This window comes from Gopherus flavomarginatus, chromosome 10, assembly GCF_025201925.1.
Source record: "Gopherus flavomarginatus isolate rGopFla2 chromosome 10, rGopFla2.mat.asm, whole genome shotgun sequence".
Taxonomy (NCBI): Eukaryota; Metazoa; Chordata; order Testudines; family Testudinidae; genus Gopherus; species Gopherus flavomarginatus.
Genome location: NC_066626.1, coordinates 43,976,189 through 44,000,723, shown reverse-complemented (window position 1 = coordinate 44,000,723; position 24,535 = coordinate 43,976,189). Strand labels below are relative to the sequence as shown.

The 24,535-nt window shown below is 38.2% G+C and overlaps 1 protein-coding gene across 1 annotated transcript; it reads left to right on the top strand.

Annotated features, from left to right (window-relative positions):
- Window positions 1–3,923: 3,923 nt before the first annotated feature.
- BBS5 (Bardet-Biedl syndrome 5) lies at window positions 3,924–24,506 on the top strand. Its single transcript, XM_050916310.1, has 12 exons — window positions 3,924–4,150; window positions 7,974–8,056; window positions 11,617–11,682; window positions 13,672–13,721; window positions 14,135–14,262; window positions 17,395–17,530; window positions 18,556–18,651; window positions 19,184–19,246; window positions 20,155–20,289; window positions 20,409–20,492; window positions 22,648–22,671; window positions 22,789–24,506. Exons 1-12 carry the CDS (start codon window positions 4,089–4,091, stop codon window positions 22,888–22,890), a joined length of 1,029 nt encoding a protein of 342 aa, XP_050772267.1. The 5' UTR covers window positions 3,924–4,088; the 3' UTR covers window positions 22,891–24,506.
- Window positions 24,507–24,535: the final 29 nt, after the last annotated feature.

The following is a 24,535-nucleotide window of genomic DNA, read 5'->3' as shown; positions in this document are numbered from 1 at the left end:
TCAAAGTTAGGAAATGCCAGAGTTATGGCTGCATCTGCAACCTTAATTCAGCCCCCTTATGCATATGCATTATGATAGAATCTTGAATTACATGATCACAGGTTATTTTTCCATACTTTAGTGCACAGAAAGAATAATGCTCAGTTTGTGGTGAGCTATTTTTGTTTTTTTTCTCATTGTTCAATGTGTGGCCCCAGGCTTTATTTACTGCACGCTATTCAAATCCTGCTCAAAAGACAAAATTATTAATTTCCTCATTGGCTTTCCTAGGGCGCTTATCACTATAGTATCTTAGTCCAATTTGTGACATCCAAGACAAAAAATTTTAGAGTATTTAGCATTGTATGACACTTCATATGTTCACAGGACAGCTCACATTGACTTCAGTTGCAAGCCCTCAGCACTTCTACAACTTCAGCTCCCAATACCAGTCTCTTTGTCCAGCCAGTCCCATTTCAACTCCCAGTTTCCCTCTCCTGCTGCCAGCCTCCAGTTCCATTCCCCCCAGACGCCTTGTCCCAATCTACTAAAGTTCCGCTCTTTTCCCCTCTGCATTCAAGTCTGGCAGCTTCCTCCTACTCACTGCCTAGGCCCAGCAGAGGGGTCACTAGAAGCACAGAAGAGAAAGGCATGCAGCAGTTCTCCAAAAAGGGCCATATTTTTGGCATTTAATATACCCACCTTGTCCCTCACTTAAAGGGTTAATGTAGGCTAAGGAGGCAGCCAATTAACCAGACAGGTCACAGCTGAGGGGGATTAGGTGGTTTAAGTAATCCTCTTACTTAATAATAAGGGAGCCCAGCTGAAGAAGGAAGGGAACTGGACTGGACTAATAGACAGGATGTTAGCAGCAAGGAGTCTGCAGTCACTACCTGCGAGACGTATCTGGAGGCTACAGAGCAAAAGTAGCCTACAGTTATTCCCTGGGAGGAGGAAGTTTTGGGGCAAAACCAAGGGGGGAGCTAGGTTAGAAAATGCTCCAGGGAAAAAGGAGAAAGGGCCAGAATGGAACACGCTTGCCTGCTGAGTAGAGGATCCCTAAACTGGAACCCAGAGTAGAGGGCTGGCCCTGGTTCCCCCTACCATCCACTGGGGAAGTGGCACCGGTTAGGCAGTGAATGGGAAAACTGCCCGAGCCTGTTAGTACAAAGGGATTTTGATACTCCAGGAAAGGAGAGGATACATGTGACTTGGCTGGAGGGCTAAGCCACAAACACAGAGCTTCTTGCCTTGCAAAATATTACTGCTTCTTTTTTTGTAAAAAAATTATATTTGAGCTAGAGAACTGTTTTTGGTTATGACATGTATACGTTTTCTTTTATAACACAAAGAACAATTTTATAAAGGAAGGAATGTGGGAAATTTCAGTTCACTACATTTCTTTGATGGCTTCCACACCCTTCATGGGACTAAATTAATCCACGGTGTAACTGGAGTGAAGTTAACAGAGTTACACCAAGGATGAAATTATCTAAAGATTTGTAATATTATTTACAGTGCAGTAGCACCACAGCTCCCAGTCAGGGAGCAGGACTCCATTGTCCCTACCTCAAACAGCATACGATCTTGACACAGGTGCTCATCATGCCATCCTTCACTAAAATAGCTTAATGTAAGTAGTGGTATGTAATCAAATTATTTTAAGTAAACCATTAAAATGTATTTAACAGGTACATTTTTTTCTACAAGAAATGTACCATGTGTTGATACGTTTTACAGTAGAAATGTCACCTGTGTTCAAAATGTAAGTAATATCATGGTATCAAGTATGACTGAAGATTCACTATTCAATTTACATGCACAATGCAAAAGTAATCAGTAACAGACAACCTGATTATTTATCTGATCCATAATTGATTATCATTTATTTTTTAAATGATCTGGAGAAAGGGGTAAACAGTGAGGTGGCAAAGTTTGCAGATGATACTAAACTACTCAAGATAGTTAAGACCAAAGCAGATTGTGAAGAACTTCAAAAAGATCTCATGAAGCTAAGTGATTGGACAACGAAATGGCAAATGAAATTTAATGCGGATAAATGTAAAGTAATGCACATTGGAAAAAACAACCCCAACTATACATACAATATGATGGGGGCTAATTTAGCTACAACGAGTCAGGAAAAAGATCTTGGAGTCATCGTGGATAGTTCTCTGAAGATGTCTACGCAGTGCGCAGAGGCAGTCAAAAAAGCAAACAGGATGTTAGGAATCATTAAAAAGGGGACAGAGAATAAGACTGAGAATATATTATTGCCCTTATATAAATCCATGGTATGCCCACATCTCGAATACTGTGTACAGATGTGGTCTCCTCACCTCAAAAAAGATATTCTAGCACTAGAAAAGGTTCAGAAAAGGGCAACTAAAATGATTAGGGGTTTGGAGAGGGTACCATATGAGGGAAGATTAAAGAGGCTAGGCCTCTTCAGCTTGGCAAAGAGGAGACTAAGGGGGGATATGATAGAGATATATAAAATCATGAGTGATGTTGAGAAAGTGGATAAGGAAAAGTTATTTATTTATTCCCATAATACAAGAACTAGGAGTCACCAAATGAAATTAATAGGTAGCAGGTTTAAAACAAATAAAAGGAAGTTCTTCTTCACACAGCGCACAGTCAACTTGTGGAACTCCTTACCTGAGGAGGTTGTGAAGGCTGGGACTATAACAATGTTTAAAAGGGAATTGGATAAATTCATGGTAGCTAAGTCCATAAATGGCTATTAGCCAGGAAGGGTAAAGAATGGTGTCCCGAGCCTCTGTTCATCAGAGGATGGAGATGGATGGCAGGACAGAAATCACTTGATCATTGCCTGTTAGCTTCACTCCCTCTGCAGCACCTGGCATTGGCCACTGTCGGTAGGCAGATACTGGGCTAGATGGACCTTTGGTCTGACCCGGTATGGCCATTCTTATGTTCAAAGTAACCTGATTGCAGTATGACATATTATATAAATGTTTGTTTATCATTGAATGCTATTTATTCTTTTGGAACTTTTACTGTTGCTGGTGGAAATTAAGCAAAAGAAGGGGGACCAGTACAACTGAGCTTTTCTGTATTTCCAAATAACATTTTTAAATGTATTCAGATGTGTAGAACCAGATAAACTAGATGTCTCAAAATGTTCTTACTGAATTTCAGACTCCAGATATTTATGAATCCTGAAAAAGCTTTTAAAATTCAGTATCACTAAACATATTTTTATGAAGATCTCTTGGCATCTTCAAAACCTGATTTTACAAAAAAGAAACGGGAAGAAGTTAAGACTCTTTCTAAATCAGATTGAAAATATAGTCTGGTTTAAGAGGACCTACCCCCGAAGAAAGCGTGTAGAGCAGGAGCCGAGATGAAGGAAGAGAGAAGAATACAGGGCAACAGCCGAAGGCGCTGAAACCCACCCCAGCCCCGTACCCAAAGCTGATTACAGCAGCAGGAGCCCTAGAGCCGCCAGTTACAGAAGAAAACCTCTGCAGCGGCTACATTTAAAGGCGTTAAGCTGTTTCCATTGGCACAGCCGCCAGCAAACCGCACAGCAGCGTCCAGTACTTGGTGGTGGCCGTTGTCCCAGCGGCTGCCCTGTCAGCACAGGTTACAGACCCGGTTTACAGTCAATTCCTGGCAAGCTGGCGCCAGGCTTAGGCGGTTTGGAGGGGGGAGGAGGAGGAGGAGGAGGAGGAGAGGGTCAGCCCCCTGCCGGTGAGCCCAGGAGAACAGCGCCTCGCAGGGAGTCATGAGCCCCGCGGCAGGCAGGCCCTGCGCGCCCCGGCCGCGGACAGAGAAGGTGGTGACTAGCACTGCACTGAGCCAGCGGACACAACTCCGCCACGGGCCCCAGAGCCCATGAGGCAGTAGTACCCGCGCCCTCGGGTAGCGATCTGGAGACCGGGCCACGTGATGGGCGTGGAGGGAGCAACTCCACCCCACGCTCTGCGGGCGGAGCCGGCGGCAGCACCTCCCAATGGCTGTCGCGCCTGGGAAGTTTGGTCCTCGCTGCGCTACGTCGGGCGGTTGCCAAGACCGGTGCCGGACGCGGGAGAGAACTCCGCGGAGCCTTTGGCGGGCCCTGGCGAGGGCCGCGGGGAGTGATGACGTCTGTGCTGGACGCGCTGTGGGAGGACAGGGATGTTCGCTTCGACATCTCCCCGCAGTGAGTGGCGCCGTCGGGCCTCTCCTCTGCGAAGCCTCCCTCAGCCCCGTTGCGGGGCCTGGTTCTCAGGGTGGCGGGGCCGTTGTGGGGAGCCTGGGCCGGCCCTGCCAGCCCGCTAGGGCCCGAGGCAACTCCCGGCACAGCCTGGAGCAGGGGGAGAGAGACCCAGGGAGGGGCCGCGCTGGTGACTGGTCACGTCACGACGGAGTAGTGCCTGCGGGGAGCAGCCGGGCCCCCGCGGCTCGGATGTGCGTCTGGCATCCGATTTTACAAGGGAGTAGTGCGGGGGGACGCAGGGTCACCCTGTGAAAGCCTGAAGCTCGCGGGAGTTCTAGCACAGATCCCAATCCTGCTATTTACGTTTAGGGACTGGAGTGTAGTCAGGGCTCAGAAACAAGCAGTAGGTTGCTCATTCCGTGTACCAAATCCTCTGGGAAACTACTGATCTATTTTATTTTAAATGAAAGTGGAGATTCTGGAAAAAGTAAACAAAGACTCTCAAAAACGTGAACTAAGTGTAACCAATGCAAAGATGTCCGCATACAAAGATGTGTGCCACGTCCACTTAATCAAGGTGTTTACTTAGATGCCTACTGACAATGATTGTAAGTGTCAGCATTGCTATCTGTTTAATGCCTTATGCAGGAAAGCAGTATCTTCACAGATCTGTACTATTTAAAGAGTGAATCTCAGTTTGGTGCTACACATAACTGGCATTTTGGAAGATACTGCTTGCCCCGCCCTGCACATACACACTCATGATCCCAAGAAATCTAGGAGAGCCCACAGGCATACTGAAGCCACACCAAAGCTCACAGAGCACACTTTTGTGTTTTGAACTTCTGGACACTCTAGAATGATTAACTTCTCATTTTGATAACTCTGATGGGTGAAGCTTGAAAGAGTACTTCTCCTCTCCCACAAATCTGACCCCTGTTTATAGAACTCTTTGGCCTTCATTGTGTCTAAGGGTTACCATATTTCTGGCTCACCAAAAGAGGATGCTGCCAAAGAGGGAGAGCTTGGGGAAGGGGGTTTACTCACTGGAGGTGGGAGTCAGTGTTGCCCCCCATCACAGTGGGAGAGTGGCTGGCACAAGCCCAGGATGCAGCAACAGCCATCGCAGATGTGGGGGAGGGACTAATCGGGAAGGGGGCCAGTCAGGACCCTTTTTGAGCTGCAGCTTCTCTGCTCTGAAAAACCCCTGGACATTTCATGTTATTTTAAAAATCCCTCTGCACAGAGAAAGAAGGCTCAAAAAAAGAGGCTATGTCTGGGAAAACCTGGACTTATGGTAACCCTAGTGTGCAAGGTCAGATGTCTGAAGCAATTTCAGAAACATACAGTTTTCTCCTGAATAGTTAGTTAGTGTGCCTCTTGTTCTTTTTTATAGGAAAGTTGGCTTCTATTTAGTTTTTAAAAAAATCCTTAAGTTTATACTGTGTGTCTGGACATCATAGGAGCCAAAGCCTGGGGAATGGAGCAGGTCCTTGAAAGAGCATAATGAAACACACATCCTCTAAAATAATCATGGTAGAGAAAGAAAATCAAAGTTCACATCAATAAGTATTTTCTACTAAGAGCCGTAGCTTGCTGGATAAGATTGAAGGATGCTTCATGGTGAGAGAACAAAATTAAAATTGCTCTGGAATTTGAACTTTACCACTGAAGCAGAATTTGGTCCCACAGGGCATGTGTTTTCCTGAGTGTAGACTCAAAAGAAATGTACATATTAAGCTAATACACTAAAGCAGTGGTTCTCAAACAGGGGCACGTATACCCCTGGAAGTACTTGGAGTTCTTCCATGGGGTGCACCAACTCATCTAGATATTTGCCTGGTTTTAGAACAGGCTACATAAAAAGCACTAGTGAATTCAGTACAAACTAAAATGTCATAGACAATGGTTCATTTATACTATTCTATACATTGAAATGCAAGTACAATATATATCAATTGATTTTATAATTATATGGTAAAAATGAGAAAGTAAGCATTTTTTTCAACAGTAGTGTGCTGTGACACTATTTTTATGTCTGATTTTATAAGTTTAGGTTGAGGTGAAAGTTGGGGGTACACAGGACAAATCAAACTCTTGAAAAGGGTACAATATTCTGGAAAGGTTGGTAGGGGTTGGCAGCCTTTCAGAAGTGGTGTGCCGAGTCTTCATTTATTCACTCTAATTTAAGGTTTTGTGTGCCAGTAATACATTTTAATGTTTTTAGAAGGTCTCTTTCTATTAAGTCTATAATATATAACTAAACTATTGTTGTATGTAAAGTAAATAAGGTTTTTAAAATGTTTAAGAAGCTTCATTTAAAATTAAATTAAAATGCAGAGCCCCCTGGACCGGTGGCCAGAACCCGGGCAATGTGAGTGCCACCGAAAATCAGCTCGCATGCCACCATTGGCACGTGTGCCATAGGTTGGCTACCCCTGATTAAGAGCTACTGCACTAAAACAACAAGTAGGAAAAAACCCTTCAGTTCAGCCTGAATAACAATAAAGTCACTGTAATAGCTCCAGCTTATGGCAACAGACTTACCATTTAGACAATCCTATGTAGAGTGTATTGCAGTAATTTTGTCTGGACTTAGAACTGCATGCATTGTGGTTTTTAGATTAGAGTAAAAATCTAAAATCTGTGGTCTAGAAACATTTATAAAAAACAGTAAAACTCTTTCTTGATCAAGATTGACCCATTTGGACAGTGAGTTTGTAGAACTGTTTACTTACTCATCTATTCATTTGCCATTTGCCACTATGTTCAATGCCAGACGCAATTGTATAATACTAGACAGACAAGGACCGACACAGCTACTACGCTGCATAATGTTAGACATATTTTTAAAAACACGATAGTCCTAGAATTCATTACTCTTATTGCAAACATATATACAAACTGTGATATTTCTACCATATTAGCAAATCCTTGGTTCACATTCTTTTGTTCCAAATATTGGTGGCTTGTGCCCCATGCCCTCCCAATCAGTTATAAAATTAGCTGTACAACATGAAAATGAATGTGAAAGTAACATTTGTACAGCACTTTGAAAATATAAATATGTGTTAAGTATTATTAAAATATTTTCTCTTGATTCACAAGTGACTAAAAATAACACATGGTAAATTGCAAAGAAAAAAGAAAAGAAAACCTGGCAAAATTTTCGTTGCTTGCTCTTCTCAGTGGTCTGCAGTTGAATTAAAACACATTAGCACTATATATTTGACTCAGTAGTGCTGGTTTATTGTTTCCATATGTTGAGTTTCTATGCAGTTATGTTCATTTGGTGTCCCCCTTCTTGTTTGGCCTTCTACCACCCCGATGGTGTATCATCGTGAATTTCAACACCCAACCAAATATCTAGGTGACATAATACTTAAAGTAGTAATGCCAAAAGAAAACCCATAAGTGATAGTAGACAGCAAATAAGGCAGGGAATTGAAATTTAATTTGGTAACTAAAAAGCAACATGAGCTTTGAACTGTATACTAACAGGCATCACTGTCATGGATTAATGAGATTGTATTGCCTCTCCATTGAAATTATACCTAGTAGGACCTGACTTTCAGATATGACAAACATGTATAGCTCTTACAGCATTAGCTCTTATTGCATTTGTTGGGGGAGAAGGTGTTAAGAAAGAGAATATGTGGAAGTAGAAATGATCACCACTTTGCAGGGCCCAAGAGAGTAAACCCAATAATATCTTAATTATACCTTATTTTGTTGTGTCTATACCATAGTATTTTGTGATCTGTTTAAATGGAAATGAATAAATGAAATGATAATATCCAAAACAAATAAAATTACTTTGTTTTAGACAAATGAAAATGAGACCAGGAGAGATTCTTATAGACTGTTTAGATTCTATTGAAGATACCAAAGGAAACAATGGAGACAGAGGTAAGTATGTACCTAATGAAATTCTCATTTTCTTAACTTCTAATTTGTTTAATCATTGAGGGTTTAAAGCAGCTGCCATTGAAGTTAATGGAAACACTCTTAAGCTAGTTCTATACTGGAAGGGGGAGGGAAGGGAGGTGTCGACCTAAGATACGCAACTTCAGTTACGCGTATCTTAGGTAGATTTACCTGGCTGTGAGGATGGCCGCAAGTCGACAGCTGCCACTCCCCTGTTGATTCCGCTTCCCTGTCTTGCTGCGGTGGAGTTCCGGAGTTGACGGCAGAGTAATCAGGGATCCATTTTATCGCGTCTACACTAGACACAATAAATTGATCCTTGATAGATCGATCACTGCCCGCCAATCTGGCGGTAGTATAGACTTACCCCTGCTCACTTAAGTGGGAACAGGAGTAGATTCTGAATGTATAATTGTCAGAAAGATGGAAACAATTACACCATTAGAAAATGATTATACCTGAAGTTATGTTATTTCTGAAAGGAAAATGCAGAACTATCAAGTAATGTTCTACAGTTGACTGTGAATCTTGTAAGAGAGAGCTACTGTATGTATATCTGATATTGGTCATTAGTCTTCTCTCTGAAGAAGATCTTAGGAAAACAAACATCTAGACTATAATGCAGATTATACTAGCATACTTATATTACCAGACAGAGAACGTATATCTAGCCTCTCTGGGATATCCACCAGGTAGTGCAATAGGTGCCAATGGCATGGATTTGATGGAAAGCAAAATAGGTGATGGAAAGTCTGTTCCTGTGAGTTTGTTTGGAATTGAAAGCCTAGTTAGGAGGCAATTCTTTTGCGTTGTTTCCTCCCTAAAAACAACTTGGTGATCTTAAGATATAATCCTGCAGAAGGTTGTATAGGCCTATATTACAGCTGTATAATTTCTAGTTCTAGTGGGAACTTGTTTAAATTTTATAACACAAGAAGGGTTCTTTTTTCAAGATTTATAGTACTCTCTAATTATCTCAGTGGTTTCTCCCATCATAGGTTAAGGTGCTTCTGTGGACAGAAAAAGTGGTAAATTCATCATAGAGTGTCATTGGACTAGGTTTTAAAATTGTGCTATTATCAGGCAACTACATTTTAAAATGATATAGCCTATTTCTCAGAGGACTGTTAGAAATTCTTACAAAACCTTCATTTATCAAGTTGTTGCAGGAACTGGAACTCTTTAATTTGGTTAAATTAATTCATTAGCCATCCTGATGAAGGAGCTTAAATACAATGCGAGATCTTTTCATTATTGAAAATCCCTTTAAGAGAAGAACCCACGGATTCTTTTGTTTTTTTGTCTCTACTTAGAACAAAATGTTGGGCCTTTCTTATACAGTAGTAAGGGATATGCACAACTGTGAAATGGTCTTCAGTGGCCAGGCAGCCTAGCGGTTAGATCATTGGTTAGGGGCTGGAGTGGGGGACCTGCCCTCCTTTCCCTCAGGTCTTGGCTCAGAGTCCTGGGCCAGTCACACCCCTAGATGGGGGAGATGGATCTTGCTCCGAGCCACGAGGAGGGTGCTTGGGACCTGTTATCTGAGTTGCTCCATATGTAAGTCCTTTAGTTTGGGGCATGGTCCTGCTAGCCCAGTTTCCCAAGTTGGGGCTTGGTGTTAGATTCCTCTTGGCAGGGGAAGAGTTATTTGCTTCCAGTGGCCGCATTGCCAGGCAAGCTGCATCAGTGCCTTCAGGCAGACACACAGAGAGTTCTTGCCTCTTCACCAGTCAGTACCTGACTGAGCCAGGCACCCTTTTTTTCTTCCCCTTCGAGGCCTGGCATTGGCTGCAGGTATAATGGGATGGGGTATAATGGGATGGGGCTAGCTGAAACCCTGCTGAGCCTGGCAGCAATCTCTCTGCTCCTTCACAGCCACATAAGCTGCCTTCATGCTCAGCCAACCACTCCTGAAGACAGTTGGCCTGATGTGCAAGTAGAAGGAATAGAGGGGATTTGCATAAGGTCCATGGGTATAGGGCTACTTGGTAAAGTAGCTCATGTAAAGGAACTCATCCTCCCACCCACCACCACAATGAGAGTGAAATCCGTAACTGTTTTTTGTTTGTTTTTAGGGCTTACCTCTTGTGGGTATCGCTGGTGTATGGGAGTAGAACTGGGCAAATAACTGACTTCTTGATTCTCTGGCATTTCTGGGGGGAGGTTTTGATTTTTCTCTAAAACTGTAGATTACAAAAAAAAATTCAAGAAATCAAAGACCGCACAAAAACTTTGATTTGGAGCAAACACTTTTTAAAATCTGAAATGTTCGGTTTCATTTCTGGGCATTTTAAACTTTTTTAAAATAAAAGCAAAGGAAATTGAAGGGCTAGATTCACAAATTGTCTGGAGAAGAAGGTGGCGGTGGTATCCCCCTTATAACCTTTAGGGAACTCTCTTTGGATATAGAAGACCTATATTCAATTCTTCCATCTGCCTGATGTGGAGAAGGAATTTCAACGTAGGTCTTCTAGATTTCAAGGGAATCCCCTGTCCACTGGGCTGTGGGATATTGTGAAGCAGGTCTCTCAGTCATTCCTGTTGAAGCTATTTTGCTTTGTATAAAATACTTGAATAGTCACTGGGCTAGAGAGAGAATGAGAATAAGTGTGGCTTAGTGGTTAGGGCTTACGTGAGGTGGGAAAGACCCAAGTTCAAGTCCCTGTTCTAAAGAGAGATTGAGAGAGACCTGCTCCAGAATACCCTGAACAGATTGGTTGTGGAAGTCATGTGCAATATGGGAGATCCAAGTTCAGATCTTTTCTCCATATCATAGGCAGGGGGGAACTATATTTGGGTTTCTTTTGCATCCCGGTGAGGGGCCTAATGCCTGGAGTAAAGGTTATAAGGAAGGCAGCTGCGCCACTGTCACCACCATCGCCCCTGGCATCCTGTAAATCTAGCCCAAAAAATCAAACACATTGTCTCAGATATGTCAAAATCATTTGTTTTAACATTACCAAAGTTATTTTGCTTTTTGGTTTGACTGAAACTATTTGAAATAAGTGCACATTTGCAAATAATTTTGACTAACCTGAAACTGCATTTTTTTCAGTAAATGAACTATTCAGTCAAAAAAAGTCACTCAGCTCTATATGGGAAACTGTTTCCCTCCTTCCTGATTGCCACCATGAGAGATCTTTCTTAGAACAGGCCTTTAGTCCTTTCTCTAGCTGACAACTCTATCTAAGAGTTGTTAGCCTGAAGCTCCCTTTTCGTGTGTGAGACCCATCTAAGGTTCACGACCACTATTGCACTAGTAGCTGCACAGTCACCTGGGCGAAATCTATTCCTCTAATAGGATCTTGACGTAGGTGCTGAACATGACTCAGTGTCATTCTATGGTGGTAATGAACTGTATCTAAAATAAAGGTTTTTACAAAAAAAGAAAGATCAGTATTGGCATTTGGTTTGTAGGGGTTTTCAGAAAGAGGAAAGGAGGCAGTTGTTATTTAAATTTAAAGTTTTATGGAGCAACTTTGAAATCTCATGGTTAACCTGGACACAAATTTAATGAAAAATGTTGCACTCTTTGTTTCCAGGTAGACTTCTAGTGACAAATTTACGGATTATTTGGCACTCATTGGCATTACCTAGAGTCAATCTCTGTAAGTATCCCCTTTAGTTAAGATGAATAAAGTTTTGTGTTTTCTTATGTGGTAGTATGCTAAATTATCACAGCAGTAGTGAGTATAGCAATAAAGTTACAGTCTAATATTGTGTGCTACTGCAAAATCTTCAGTCTCCCATTGCTACCTAACTGGGTATAGTCCAGCAGTATTCATTATTCCTTTCAGTAATATAGGAACTGATATAATAATTCCTAGATAAACTGTCAATGATTAATAACAATTTCTCAAACTAGAATTCTGAAGATCACAACAGAGTGTGTTATAGTTTTCCTAAAGTCTGTGGAGGTTTGCCTAGGAAGAATTGTTTCATTTTACTGTATTTTGAATTGCCCACTTGTCATATGAGTATATGCTGTTGCCACTTCTTTATTTTGATTTAGCCTTGATCTTCATTTTTTCTCTCTTCAGAAACATATTATTTACTTTTATGGACCCTGATTCAGCAGGCTACTTAAACACTTGTCAAACTTCAATTACACGAGAAACTGCCCAGGTGCTTAAAGTTAAGCATGTTCTTAAGTAGCTTGCAGAACGGTAGTGTGTGTCATGGTACATTTGTTCAGCAGGCATTTTGCTCCAGATACTCAATTTCCAGTAGCCAAGAAAGTAGAAGTCCCGATGCTCACAAACACAATCCCTTCTACATTGTATTACATATTCGTGGTGATTTTTTTTGCCAAGTTATATAAAGTTTGCTTATGGTCTCAAGAACAGATTCACCTCTGCTATAGGCAGAGGCAATTCTATCTTTCAACTTTTTAGATATTTTAAAAATTGATTATCTGTCAAAGTAACGCATTTTCTATTACATGTAAGGGAATTTATTGACAAATAATAGGAAATTTTAATGAATGAGTTTACTAATTCTAGATTTCACACTGGACATCAGTGTAGGTGCTGAGTGATGACCGTGAGAGTAGTATAAATATGTGCAAAAATACCAGGAAAGACTACCTTGTGCATTGTGTAAAGATATAAGCATCCTCATCCTTTTGCCTGCCACCATACCCTAGTTTTCAAGACTGGAAAATCTCCTCACAAATAGCTCCCTAATTGTCCTTTACTGATTTCATTGTTGCAGCCTTATTCTATATACATTATATTTATATAAATGTCTATAAATATTTTCTAGTGGAAAGATTAAAAACTGGGAAGGCTGTGAATGCCTTGACCCTACTCTTTTGACTATGCTTACTTTTAATAATGTTAAGATTTCTTGGACTATTTGGACCCTTAACCTTGATCATATTTCCTAGAAGTCCCCATGTTCATTCAGCAGCTACTTTCAACTCATTTTCTATTAAGGTCCCAATCCTGCATAGGGATCCTTGCAAGGAAGAAAATCCTATTCAGATTTATTTGCAGAACTGGAGCCTAAATTGTGAATAATATTGCGCATGTCCCAATTTAGGTTCCAGTTCTGCTGCCCTTACACAGATGGATAGACCAGTGTGCTCTAGGTAGGGCTTGGGCCTGCTCCTATTGCAATCAATGACAAAACACGGATTGGCTTCAGATTGGGCCCCTAACTATGTCAGTAGGTCTGCTCAGATGAAGAACTGAAGGACTAGGGTCTTAGTTTTTAATAACACAAACTATTGTGGTCAGGGCAATAAAGCATTTTTAAAATTTTACCTTTTTTTTTCCCTCTGTCCCCTCATTCTCTTCCCGTTCTCCTCTTTTCAGACACACTATCCCTTCCCTCACCCAGACTGCTTTTATTATTTTTGCACTCTTAGCTCCTGGAATCCTCACAACAATATTAATATAATGGTGGTAGGGATTTTTGTTTTTAAGGGTGAGATTCTAGCTGTGAACAGGTATGACATAATGTAAAAGGCCCAGCCAGCCTATCATAGTGTGGGCTTTTCACAATCAGTGTCCCAAGCAATGCTCTAACAGTATTGTTCTATATAACAGAATTTTCTGATCAAAACTGTGCTTTTTTCCCCCCACAATTTTTAGCTGTTGGTTACAACTGCATTATAAATATAACTACGAGAACAGCTAACTCAGTAAGTTTCAAAATACTTCTTAAATTAAAAAGGTGTAAAAGTACCATAAACACTGATTGCACTATATAAATAATCTGAAAGTTCATAGTTAATCATAGAAATAAAATAGTGGTGAAATGTTTATTTTAAATATTTAGAAATACTTTTAATTTTATAAGGAGAGGGTTTATTATTGCAAGAATCTTGGGGGGAAATAGTGACTTTCGTGGGGCCAGGATTTCAATAACCAGGGGGCCAGGAAGTCAATGTAAAACTTCCATAGACTGCTCTGGGGCCCAAATTTCACCTTAAGTGATTATAATTAGAATATGGCCACAAAAAAAAAAAAAAGTTTGGATTGTTGATTTTCTTTATTGTTTACAATCAAGATGCTGTAATGTCAAAATGTTAAATATTAACAATTTTTCTTATAGAAACTACGAGGCCAGACAGAAGCTCTTTATATATTAACTAAATGTAACAATACACGGTTTGAGTTCATATTTACTAATGTGGTTCCTGGGAGTCCCAGACTTTTCACTTCAGTTATTGCTGTACACAGGTACCATACTTAAAATAATGTTAAAATTATAGTAAGTCAAGTTTAGATACAGAATTGGGGATTGCTGTCACTGATGGACTGGTCACATACTCTCACATACATAAAGTCCACAGAAGTATTTGAAATACGAGCAAGGAATCTTAAAATGTGAAGTAGAGGATTAGGAGGGGCAGAAAGTCTGTGAGTCCAATTAAATTAATAAATACCGTAAAACACATTTAATTCATATATGTTATTGACCAGGGACGATATCCCACACTCTGGCTCAACCAAAACTTTCACTCAAATTGGAATGTGGCTTGAATGAAGACTGCAGGCTCTGGCCCTAGCACAGAACAAGTTACAATAACTGCAGTGCAAACCTGAGAAAAAAATTCATTGGAACAGTTATCAGTTATTAGATGAAACTAAAATTCTTGGATTCTTCTACTGGGTCATCCTTGCATTCTGTTAAAGATTCACTGAGTGGTTTTGTCTTAACTATATTTTGATTTAAATAAAATTTGTCAATTGATTTGCATCAAAAAATATTCATCTTTCCTTCATAAATGACCTGGAATTTGTTTGAATTAGGGCTGTCAATTAATCGCAGTTATCTCATGCGATTGGCTCAAAAAAATTAATCACAATCGCAGTTTTAATTGCACTGTTAAACAATAGAATACCAGTTGAAATTTATTAAATTTTTTGGACTTTTTCTACATTTTCAAATATATTGATTTGAATTAAAACACAGAATACAAAGTGTACAGTGCTCACTTTATATTATTTTTGCACTGTAAAAGTGATAAATAGTACTTTTCAATTCACCTTGTGCAAGTATTGTAGTGCAATCTCTTTATTGTGAAAGTGCAACTTACTAATGTAGATTTTGTTATATAACTGCACTCCAAAACAAAACAGTGTAAAAATTTAGAGCCTACAAGTCCACACAGTCCTACTACTTACAATGTAACCTGAAAGTGAGAACAGGCGTTCGCATGGCACTGTTGTAGCTGGAGTCGCAAGATAATTATGTGCCAGATGTGCTAAAGATTCATATGTCCCTTCATCTTCAGCCACCATTCCAGAGGACATGCTTCCATGCTGATGATGCTTGTTAAAAAAAAGTGTCAATTAAATTTTGACTGAACTCCTTGGGAGAGAATAGTATGTTTCCTGCTCTGTTTTATCCGCATTCTGCCATGTATTTCATATTATAGGAATCTCGGATGATGACCCAGTACATGTTTTTTGTTTTAAGAATACTCACTGAGATTTGACAAAACACAACGTGAGATTTCTAAAGATAGCTACAGCACTCGACCCAAGGCTTGAGAATCTGAAGTGCCTTTCAAAATCTGAGAGGGACGAGGTGTGGAGTATGCTTTCAGATGACTTAAAAGAGCAACACTCTGATACAGAAACTATGGAACCCAAACCACCAAAAAAGAAAATCAACTTTCTGCTGGTGGCATCTGACTCAGATGATGAAAATGAACATGTGTCAGTCCACACTGCTTTGGATCGTTATCGAGTAGAACCCATCATCAGCATGGACGCATGTGCGCTGGAATGGTGGCTGAAGATGAAGGGACATATGAATCTTTAGCACATCTGGCACATAATTATCTTGCGACTCCAGCTACAACAGTGCCATGCGAATGGCTGTTCTCACTTTCAGGTGACATTATAAACAAGAAGTGGACGGCATTATCTCCTGCAAATGTAAACAAACTTGTTTGTCTGAGGCTTTGTCTACACTGGGGGGAGATTGATGTAAGTTACGCAACTTCAGCTACGTGTGGCATCCACACTATGCTGTGTCGACAGGAGACGCTCTCCCGTCGACTTCCCTTACGCTTCTCGTTCAGAGGGAGTAAATGAGTTGATGGGAGAGCAATCTGCGGTTGATTTAGCAGATCTTCACTAGACACCCTAAATTGACTGCCGATGCATTGATTGCCACACGTGGATCCCCTGGTAAGTGTAGACAGTGATTGGTTGAACAAGAAGTAGGACTGAGTGGACTTGTAGGCTCTAAAGTTTTACATTGTTTTATTTTTTAATGCAATTTTTTTTGTTCGTAATTCTACATTTGTAAGTTCAACTTTCATGATGAAGGGATTGACTTGTATGAGGTAAATTGAAAAATACTATTTATTTTGTTTTTTACAACATAAATATTTGTAATGAAAAATAAATATGAAGTGAGCACTTTGTATTCTGTTGTAACTGTAATATATTTGAAAATGTAGAAAACATCCAAAAATATTTAAATAAATGGTATCCTATTATTGTTTGTGTGATTAAATCGCACAATTAATAGTGATTAATTTTTTTAATTGCACGATTAATTTTTAATCACTTGACAGCCCTAGTTTGAATACAAAAGCTTAAGTTCTACAGATAATGATTTTTAGCAATTCCTGTGGTTTAAAGTAGCATGTATGATATCAGTGAGAAAAAAACTTTTATTTCTAAATAACACTAGAGCTAATTTCAATATTCAGCTTCTTTGAAGGTAAAAACTAATATTAATAAGTAAAGTACGCTTTTAATTGAAATATTTGCATAGTAGTAGTGAATCATTTAGTGTAAATCGAGGAATCATGACCTGATTGAAAAGCCCTTTGGGGCCAGGATTTCACCCCTAAAGAATACATTATATAGATTTGAACATGTACATAGTCTATTGGCATGAACACTGACCTACACTATATACATAATTAAAATGTGGAATAACAATTTGTGTATATCTTATACATACAGCATATTTATGCCTGATCGGAGTTGAAAATTAAATGTTTCCCAGTGTCCGTACTGTATCTAATGTGTGAACAGCAAGGCTTTGGTTGCATTTTAACAGCTGAAAGAGCAGAACTGTGCAGAAAAGTGACAGCATGTATCAGAACACTGCAAAAGACCAAAATTGATTTCAAGCTAAAAGTAGTTTTTTTTAATGTTTTGTTTAGTTTTTTTTTTAAATTAACATAGCTATTCTGCTTAGTGAAGGCTTATTAAAATTGCTGAACTTATTTGTAGAATGTAGATAATTGAAATGGGAAGTTTGAAATATTTTATAAACCTGTGTTAACATGAGCTATGAAAGTCATTGAAATCTTCAGCTTTGGCATGTATTTTTATTTGTAGAGCTTATGAAACGTCTAAAATGTACCGTGATCTTAAGCTGAGAAGTGCTTTGATTCAAAACAAGCAACTGAGATTATTACCACAAGAACAAGTATATGACAAAATAAATGGAGTCTGGAATTTATCTAGTGACCAGGTATAGTTAAAATAAGAGTATATGCAATTTTACTAAAACTGTGCTTTGTTTTTCATCTTCCTAGCAACTGTACTATTATAGTTTTATAACCTCACAGGAATTCTCTTTTGGTTCAGTTCATGAGTGAGTTACATGAGAAGCCGTCTATCCTGTGTGTATGCTATTCAGTATAACAGAGTACTCCTCCTAGCAACCTGTCATGACATTTGTGAGAGATTTTCAACTCTGTATACAAGGAATTAGATATACAGCTCCTATTAACAAGAAGTATTTGAGAGCCTAATTCTCTGTGGATCATCCTGAAAGTATACCCTGCTATTTCTAAAACATTTTGCTGCATATTTTTATAATCCACTTGCAGTTTTTGACTGCATGTTTTCCTTTGTTTTTTAGTTGCTAACAACTAAAAACATTGGAATAGACTATTATTTATTGAGGATGGGGAGAGACTAGGAGTTGCAAGTGATGTACAATATGTCGGTGTTATTATGTAGGGCACTACTTGTACTTGTTTAGGGCATGGAAAAATGGAAGCTGTTATTTGTCTGTGTAATTTTAGTCCAAAATGGGCATTACATCAGTCTTGATGAATAAGAGTTCTTTCCTCTATGCTCCAGTTTTGATTGTGGCACACATGTCCACAGTCACCTAAATTTAACACACATGCCATTGTACTTGTACAGTATGCCAGTTCTGGAACTCTACAGTGAGCAACACTTGAAAGTTTCACATTCTCCTCTAAGGTTCACTGTTCTGTAGTGTGATACTGGTTTGCTACAGTAATAGCAATCCCCCAGAGGTTTTCACCACTTCAGTAGTGGTAGTCTTTTCTAAGATCTTCTCCTGCTCCCATTAAAATCAGTGGTAACACTCCCATTGACTTCAGTTAGGCAGTGTCAAATCCGAATTTAACTGAATGCAGAGTTCCATTATATTAGCATTTCAGTGGAGGATATGAGTAGGGTCTGCAAATGAGAACAGGCTCTACATTTCAAAAGAATTCTGACACATCTATTTTTTAACAGGGAAATCTGGGGACCTTTTTCATTACTAATGTGAGAATAGTTTGGCATGCAAATATGAATGACAGCTTTAATGTCAGCATACCATATCTGCAAATTGTAAGTATCTTAACCTCAACAATCCTTTTAAAACCTAAATATTGTATGATATAGGTCAAATTCCAACCTTCCATTCACACACCTAACTCACATAGAACTTAATGGGAATTGTCCTTACCTGAGGGAAGATTTGGCCCTATTGCTATCTGTTATAGAGCAGATTTTTCTGTCCAAATTCCTTGGAAAAAAATCAAGCCTTTCAGGCTCAGGAGCCAGATCCTTGGATCTGATATGCATTTCTGATTTCCATGGTGCTTACCATGCTGTTGTTCCAATGCCAGTAGTGTACACCAATGTATGTGACCTCTGGAATTCATCTTTTGATCAAAGGTTTCAGAAAGGAACACTGCCAAGACCTTGCCATCATTTCTGATGGAATACTCCTCCACCGGGTGTCAGTGGTTCAGATTTGGAATTCCAAATGGCTGAAGATGCCACGCATTCAGAACTGATAATTGCAGTTAATAGTATTAACAAATTGTTTGTATCAAGGAATTAAAGAACACCATTTTTTTTACCTCTTTACAACCAGCGTTCAATAAAGATTAGAGACTCAAAATTTGGCTTGGCACTTGTCATAGAAAGTTCTCAGCAGGTAAGATGATTTAATAACATTCTTGAGTTATTTTCATTTTTACCTATATAGCTATGCCATTCTGATATTGTGTGCTATTTTTACACAATGAATAGACTGAACTCCTATATGCTTTTTAGTGTTCAAACTCAAAACTTGGCTATATAAGAGGCCAGAATTGTGGTGAAAAATATGGTTGTTGAGTTATGAATTTATTGAACAAAGATTTTGATGAATGAACCACCAGCTGATTAATGACGTCCCTGACTGGAACACGAACTGGCCAGCATGACTAGTTAATTTGTTGTTTATTTAGGTAATGCCTTGTTACACAGGAACTCTCGTTTAGGGAGAGTAATAATGGATTACTTTTAGCACTGTGCAGCTAAAAATAATACTATTAAAAAAACATTGTCGTCTTTGATACTCTGTGTAAAAGATTAGTAACTTCTTCTACTGGTGACAATTATCAAAAATGTTTCTACACTTGAAAAAACTATTTTTGCCTATATCAAATGCATTCATTATAAATGAAAAGGTACCTTCATAATACCACTTATGATTGAATGGATTAAGCATTTATTGAGCAGCTCGAAACTCCTGAATACAGATCCTTGCCTTGCCACTGATTTTCAGTCTTCTCTTGACGTCTCCATGTCTCTGTTTCCCATCTGTAAAACAGAATAGTAGTGCATACCTTTTATACTACTCAGGGTGTGAAATTCTAGCCCACTGGAAGTCTATGGGCCAGGATTTCACCCGGGCTTTGTACAGCAGTTTGAAATTTATAAAATGCTTATGTAAAGTCCTCATTGTTAGTATTAAGAAATGCCTGTCAAGAGAAAGTACTTTTTCTATAAGTATATATCTTTTATATAGTAAAAAAAAAAAAAAAAATCACTTGAGTACATATTTTTCTTTTCTTGTAGAGTGGAGGATATGTACTTGGTTTTAAAATAGACCCTGTGGAGAAACTACAGGAGGCAGTGAAAGAAATAAATTCACTGCATAGAGTTTACTCAGCTAGTCCTATATTTGGAGTGGATTATGAAATGGAAGAAAAGGTATTCTGCTCCTTTTATTACAGAAGCTACATGTAGCATTGCACTAACAGAAGAAATAAAATTATATTAAAAACATTATATATAAATGTATTTGTTTACTTTGTTGTCTCAATTTACAGCCTCAACCTCTGGAAGATCTGACAGTGGAACAGGTTCAGGATGATGTGGAAATAGAATCTGATGAACAGACAGATGCTTTTGTAGTAAGCTTCTCCAGAAAAACAATTGTTTGATTATTTGAACATAAATCATTTATAGACTTGAGTTCCTACTAAAAGCAATGTTGAGTCTTTTGATGTTAAATTAAATTTAGATGTCTTTTGGGCATAAAGTCCAAAACTATGTAGTCTGAAACTGTAAACTCTAACTTTTTCAACATTCTCTTTAGAAAGAGCAATATTTCAAATGGTTATTGACAGTCAAGGTAGTTGGTATTTAAAGTAGCGGTCACAAACAACTAGCAGCATGCTTTAAGGTCCAGCAGGATCTAAAAGCTTGTAGTTTAATCAGGTCATACAGATTAAAATTGTCTTCTTTCTTTCTGGGCAGATTGATATGATAGTGTTGTGTCTAGAAGGTTGCCTCAGTATTTGCCCCCACAAGATTTTAGGAAAAGGTGATATTAAATGTTGTCCCTAAACCTAATATGAAGTGATGAGTACCCACAACTTCCATTGATACAAACACAAGAGGATATATTGATGAGGTGGAGTCTTTTCTGAAATTGTTTTAAATGTACTCCTTTCCCTACATCTAGAAACTATTTTTTAGTATAAACAGAAGAGTGCACAAGTATTTTTATATGGTAGCCTAACCCAAAATACACATTGTCATAGTTCACCTTTTGAAATCTGATAGACTCAACAATCCTAAAACCAACCCTACTAGTCTGCCCTTACTTTTCTTCTTTCCTATTCTTTATCGGTCCTGCTAACCTTCCTCTTTTTTATCTCTATCTTTCCTTTTTCTCTTCTTTCAATCTGTAATTTCCTTTCCTTCTCTTTCCTTCTGTGGTTTTTTGGCTTCAGAGTCCAGAGTACTTTTATTTCTGTGAGCTTGTCATCACAGTTACAATCCTTTTCTTTTATATTTGGATTTTGTCTGGGTTATCCATGCCTTTCTCACTTCTACTTTAGATTAATCTAATGTGCTCTGTATGTAACTATCCTAGGATAATATTTGGAAGCTAAAGCTGGTACAGAATGCAGTGATCTACTTGCTTAGCAGTAGTTGCCACAGAGAACATATTTCATCTGAATTCCACAGGCTGGCTCTTTAACAGTCTTCTATTGTAATTGAAGGTGTTAGTATTCTGTACAGTCCCAGGTGATTTCAGGCCTATTTGGGAAAATGCTTTGTCCCACCAAGACAGCTGAGCAAAAAGTGTCTCAGCTGACCTAAGTCCCTAGATTTAAAGGTCTAGTTGCTGCTGGCATGGACCTCTCAGAGAAGAGCCCTTGATGCTGGAATTTGCTTTCCTCGCTTGTCCAAGACTCAGTCTGATTTTCAGAGGATGGTATAAAGCCCACCTCTTTATACAGGTCTTTGCCTGAGACAGGAATGACTTTGATTAAGTGTTATATTAGCCCATTAGTGTTGTTGACTAATCGTTTTGATAATATTTTTAATTTTTGTGAACGTGCCCCAAGATATTATGAAGGGCCCATTTTTAGAAATTGCATAGTAAATGTTGCTGTGTGTGCAGAAGGAACTATGAGCATGCCATCAGTTCTGCTTCCATTTTACTACGAAAAACAGACATTTGTTAAAACAGACATTTTAGCAGTTATTTAGATTGATTATTTCATATTAAGTCATTGCTTTCTGGTTGAAGTTTTGCATAGTAAATTTCAACCCAGAGTGAATTTTTAGTCTTCTTTATAAAATGAAAGTAAAAGATTCTACCAAGCACACATGTACATCTCAGAAAACATGCCAAATGCAGTTTTAAATAAGAGATTTTGTTTAACACTGAAATTCATTTTAAAATGGAAAGTTAATAGAACTGTATCAGAGGGGTAGCCGTGTTAGTCTGGATCTGTAAAAGCAGAAAAGAGTCCTGTGGCTTCTTATAGACTAACAGACGTTTTGGAGCATGAGCTTTCGTGGATGAATACCCACTTCATCAGGCATGCATCTGACGAAGTGGGTATTCACCCACGAAAGCTCATGCTCCAAAACGTCTGTTAGTCTATAAGGCGCCACAGGACTCTTTGCTGCTTTAATAGAACTGATAAGCCTAAAGTATCTCTCTGTAGGTATAAAAAAATATTAATGGGAAAGTATTTTTTAAAATTGCATATAGGAAAACAATTTTAAATCATTTAGGTGGGTTTATGATATTTTTTCTTTTTGTAGGCTTACTTTGCTGATGGTAATAAGGTAAGAACACTTTAACATTGTAAAATGCATATTATTTAATAATTCACTATTCACAGATTCTGATGAAACTTGTCTATTATTTGTTCTTCCTCCCTATGCCCTTCACCTCCAAAAAAGCAACAAGATCGGGAACCTGTATTTTCAGAAGAACTGGGACTGGCAATAGAGAAACTGAAGGATGGATTCACGCTTCAGGGACTCTGGGAAATAATGGGTTGATTTAGATTTAACATTATTTTCCCAATCCATGCAAGACATGTAGTTATTATGTTACCACCAGATTTTTAGGAACACTGAAAATATTTGAGTAAGACAGAACTACTATACCAAAGAGAAGGAACATATAAATATCATACAATGCATAGTTAACTTATTTTGTGAAAAAACTTGTTAAACAAATTGTACAAATTGTATTTTGTGTATTTTTATATATATTTCTTGTGCTAACGTTTTAAATTATTTATTTGCTTATATAAAAAATGTACTGATCTATAGTTATATCTAAATAACATTTCCATAGCATCTTTTGTGACACAGTCTTGAAATGTTACTTAGGGGAATAAACAAAAATATATTCATGTGGGAAACTTTTTTTTTAAAGAAAGAATAGTTATGTTAGTGGTATTGATATCGTTTTGACAAAGTACTATACTATTACAAGTGTAACTGCTAGTTTTCATATTACATATAGAACTTCATGTACTGTATATTAATCATCATTCCAGGTACTAATTTTCATCCAAAGACTCCAGTACAATTTTTTTTTTTTTCAGAAAGCACTGACTTGTTTGTTTTTTAAAGGAGATAATCAGGAAAGAATTACACACTACATATCTTTTGCTTCTGACCCATCAGACCTTTAAAATGTTGTGTTACATGCAGAGAGAATTGAGTCATTTATTGTTTAAAGGGGAGAGGCAGCTGTTATGTTTTTAGTGAGATGAGATCTTACACACTATTTCCTATAAATGGAAAAAGTGAAATGAGCTCTCCTTTCAGCTGTTGTTTTAGCAGCTGACTGCACCAGTGACTTCACTGTGGTATGGAAAGGAAGAAAAGCCTGTTAAATATTTATATAAAACTTATATATATAAAAAACTATAATTAAATGAAATCCTGTTTATATCAAATATATTTATAAAAGTTGGTGCCCAATCCTGCTCCCATTTAAGTCCCATTAATGGTTTTTTTGCCATTGACTTCTGTGAGAGCAAGATCAAGCCCTTCGTCACTAAAGCATGTTAAGGAAATTCTGGGTTGTTAAACTTCTACATTTCCAAATGTAATAGAAATCTAAGCCTTCCCTGCCTAAATTCTGAAACTTTTAACAAAAATAATTTGTGAGTACCTAATTCACATATATTTTGCAAATCTGCTCTTCTTACTTTGTTAAACTGTTAACAGTTTGTACTGTTAATACAAAGCCTCTTTTTCTCAATTTTTAGTGTTGTGAGAATTCTCATTGGTTAAAGAATTTTCATTTGTGGCATTCTTTTTTTTTTTAATTTTCTATTCTGTCTCTAATGTACCTACTACCTTTATTTTAAAAGGAGAGAGGATACCTTTTACTAATACCACTTTTAATGTTTCCCTAAAATGAAAACTTAAAAACAAATACTTGGAGAGAGGAGGAAGGGAGGTGGTATGTCTAGGAATGATCTGGAGTGAGAATTACATTTTAAGAATAAAAAAATTGGAGCTTCATTTGTAAATGATAATTTAAAATAATTAAGTGGAATTTTGCTTGGAGATTTTTTCATTTTTTAGCTTGCAAACAAATTACCATGTATTGTTTTAAGTAGAAATGCAAAATAAAGTACAGATTTTTCATTGCATTATTTCTCCAGAACTGAATTATTTTTTC

What these genes read in the sequence shown, in the direction of transcription:
- BBS5 (XM_050916310.1), top strand. Translation starts at nt 4,089, where the DNA reads ATGACGTCTGTGCTGGACGCGCTGTGGGAGGACAGGGATGTTCGCTTC. An exon ending in ATTATGAAATGGAAGAAAAG is followed by an intron (nt 20,290 to 20,408) that starts GTATTCTGCTCC and finishes CTCAATTTACAG; the next exon opens with CCTCAACCTCTGGAAGATCT. An exon ending in ACTTTGCTGATGGTAATAAG is followed by an intron (nt 22,672 to 22,788) that starts GTAAGAACACTT and finishes CCTCCAAAAAAG; the next exon opens with CAACAAGATCGGGAACCTGT.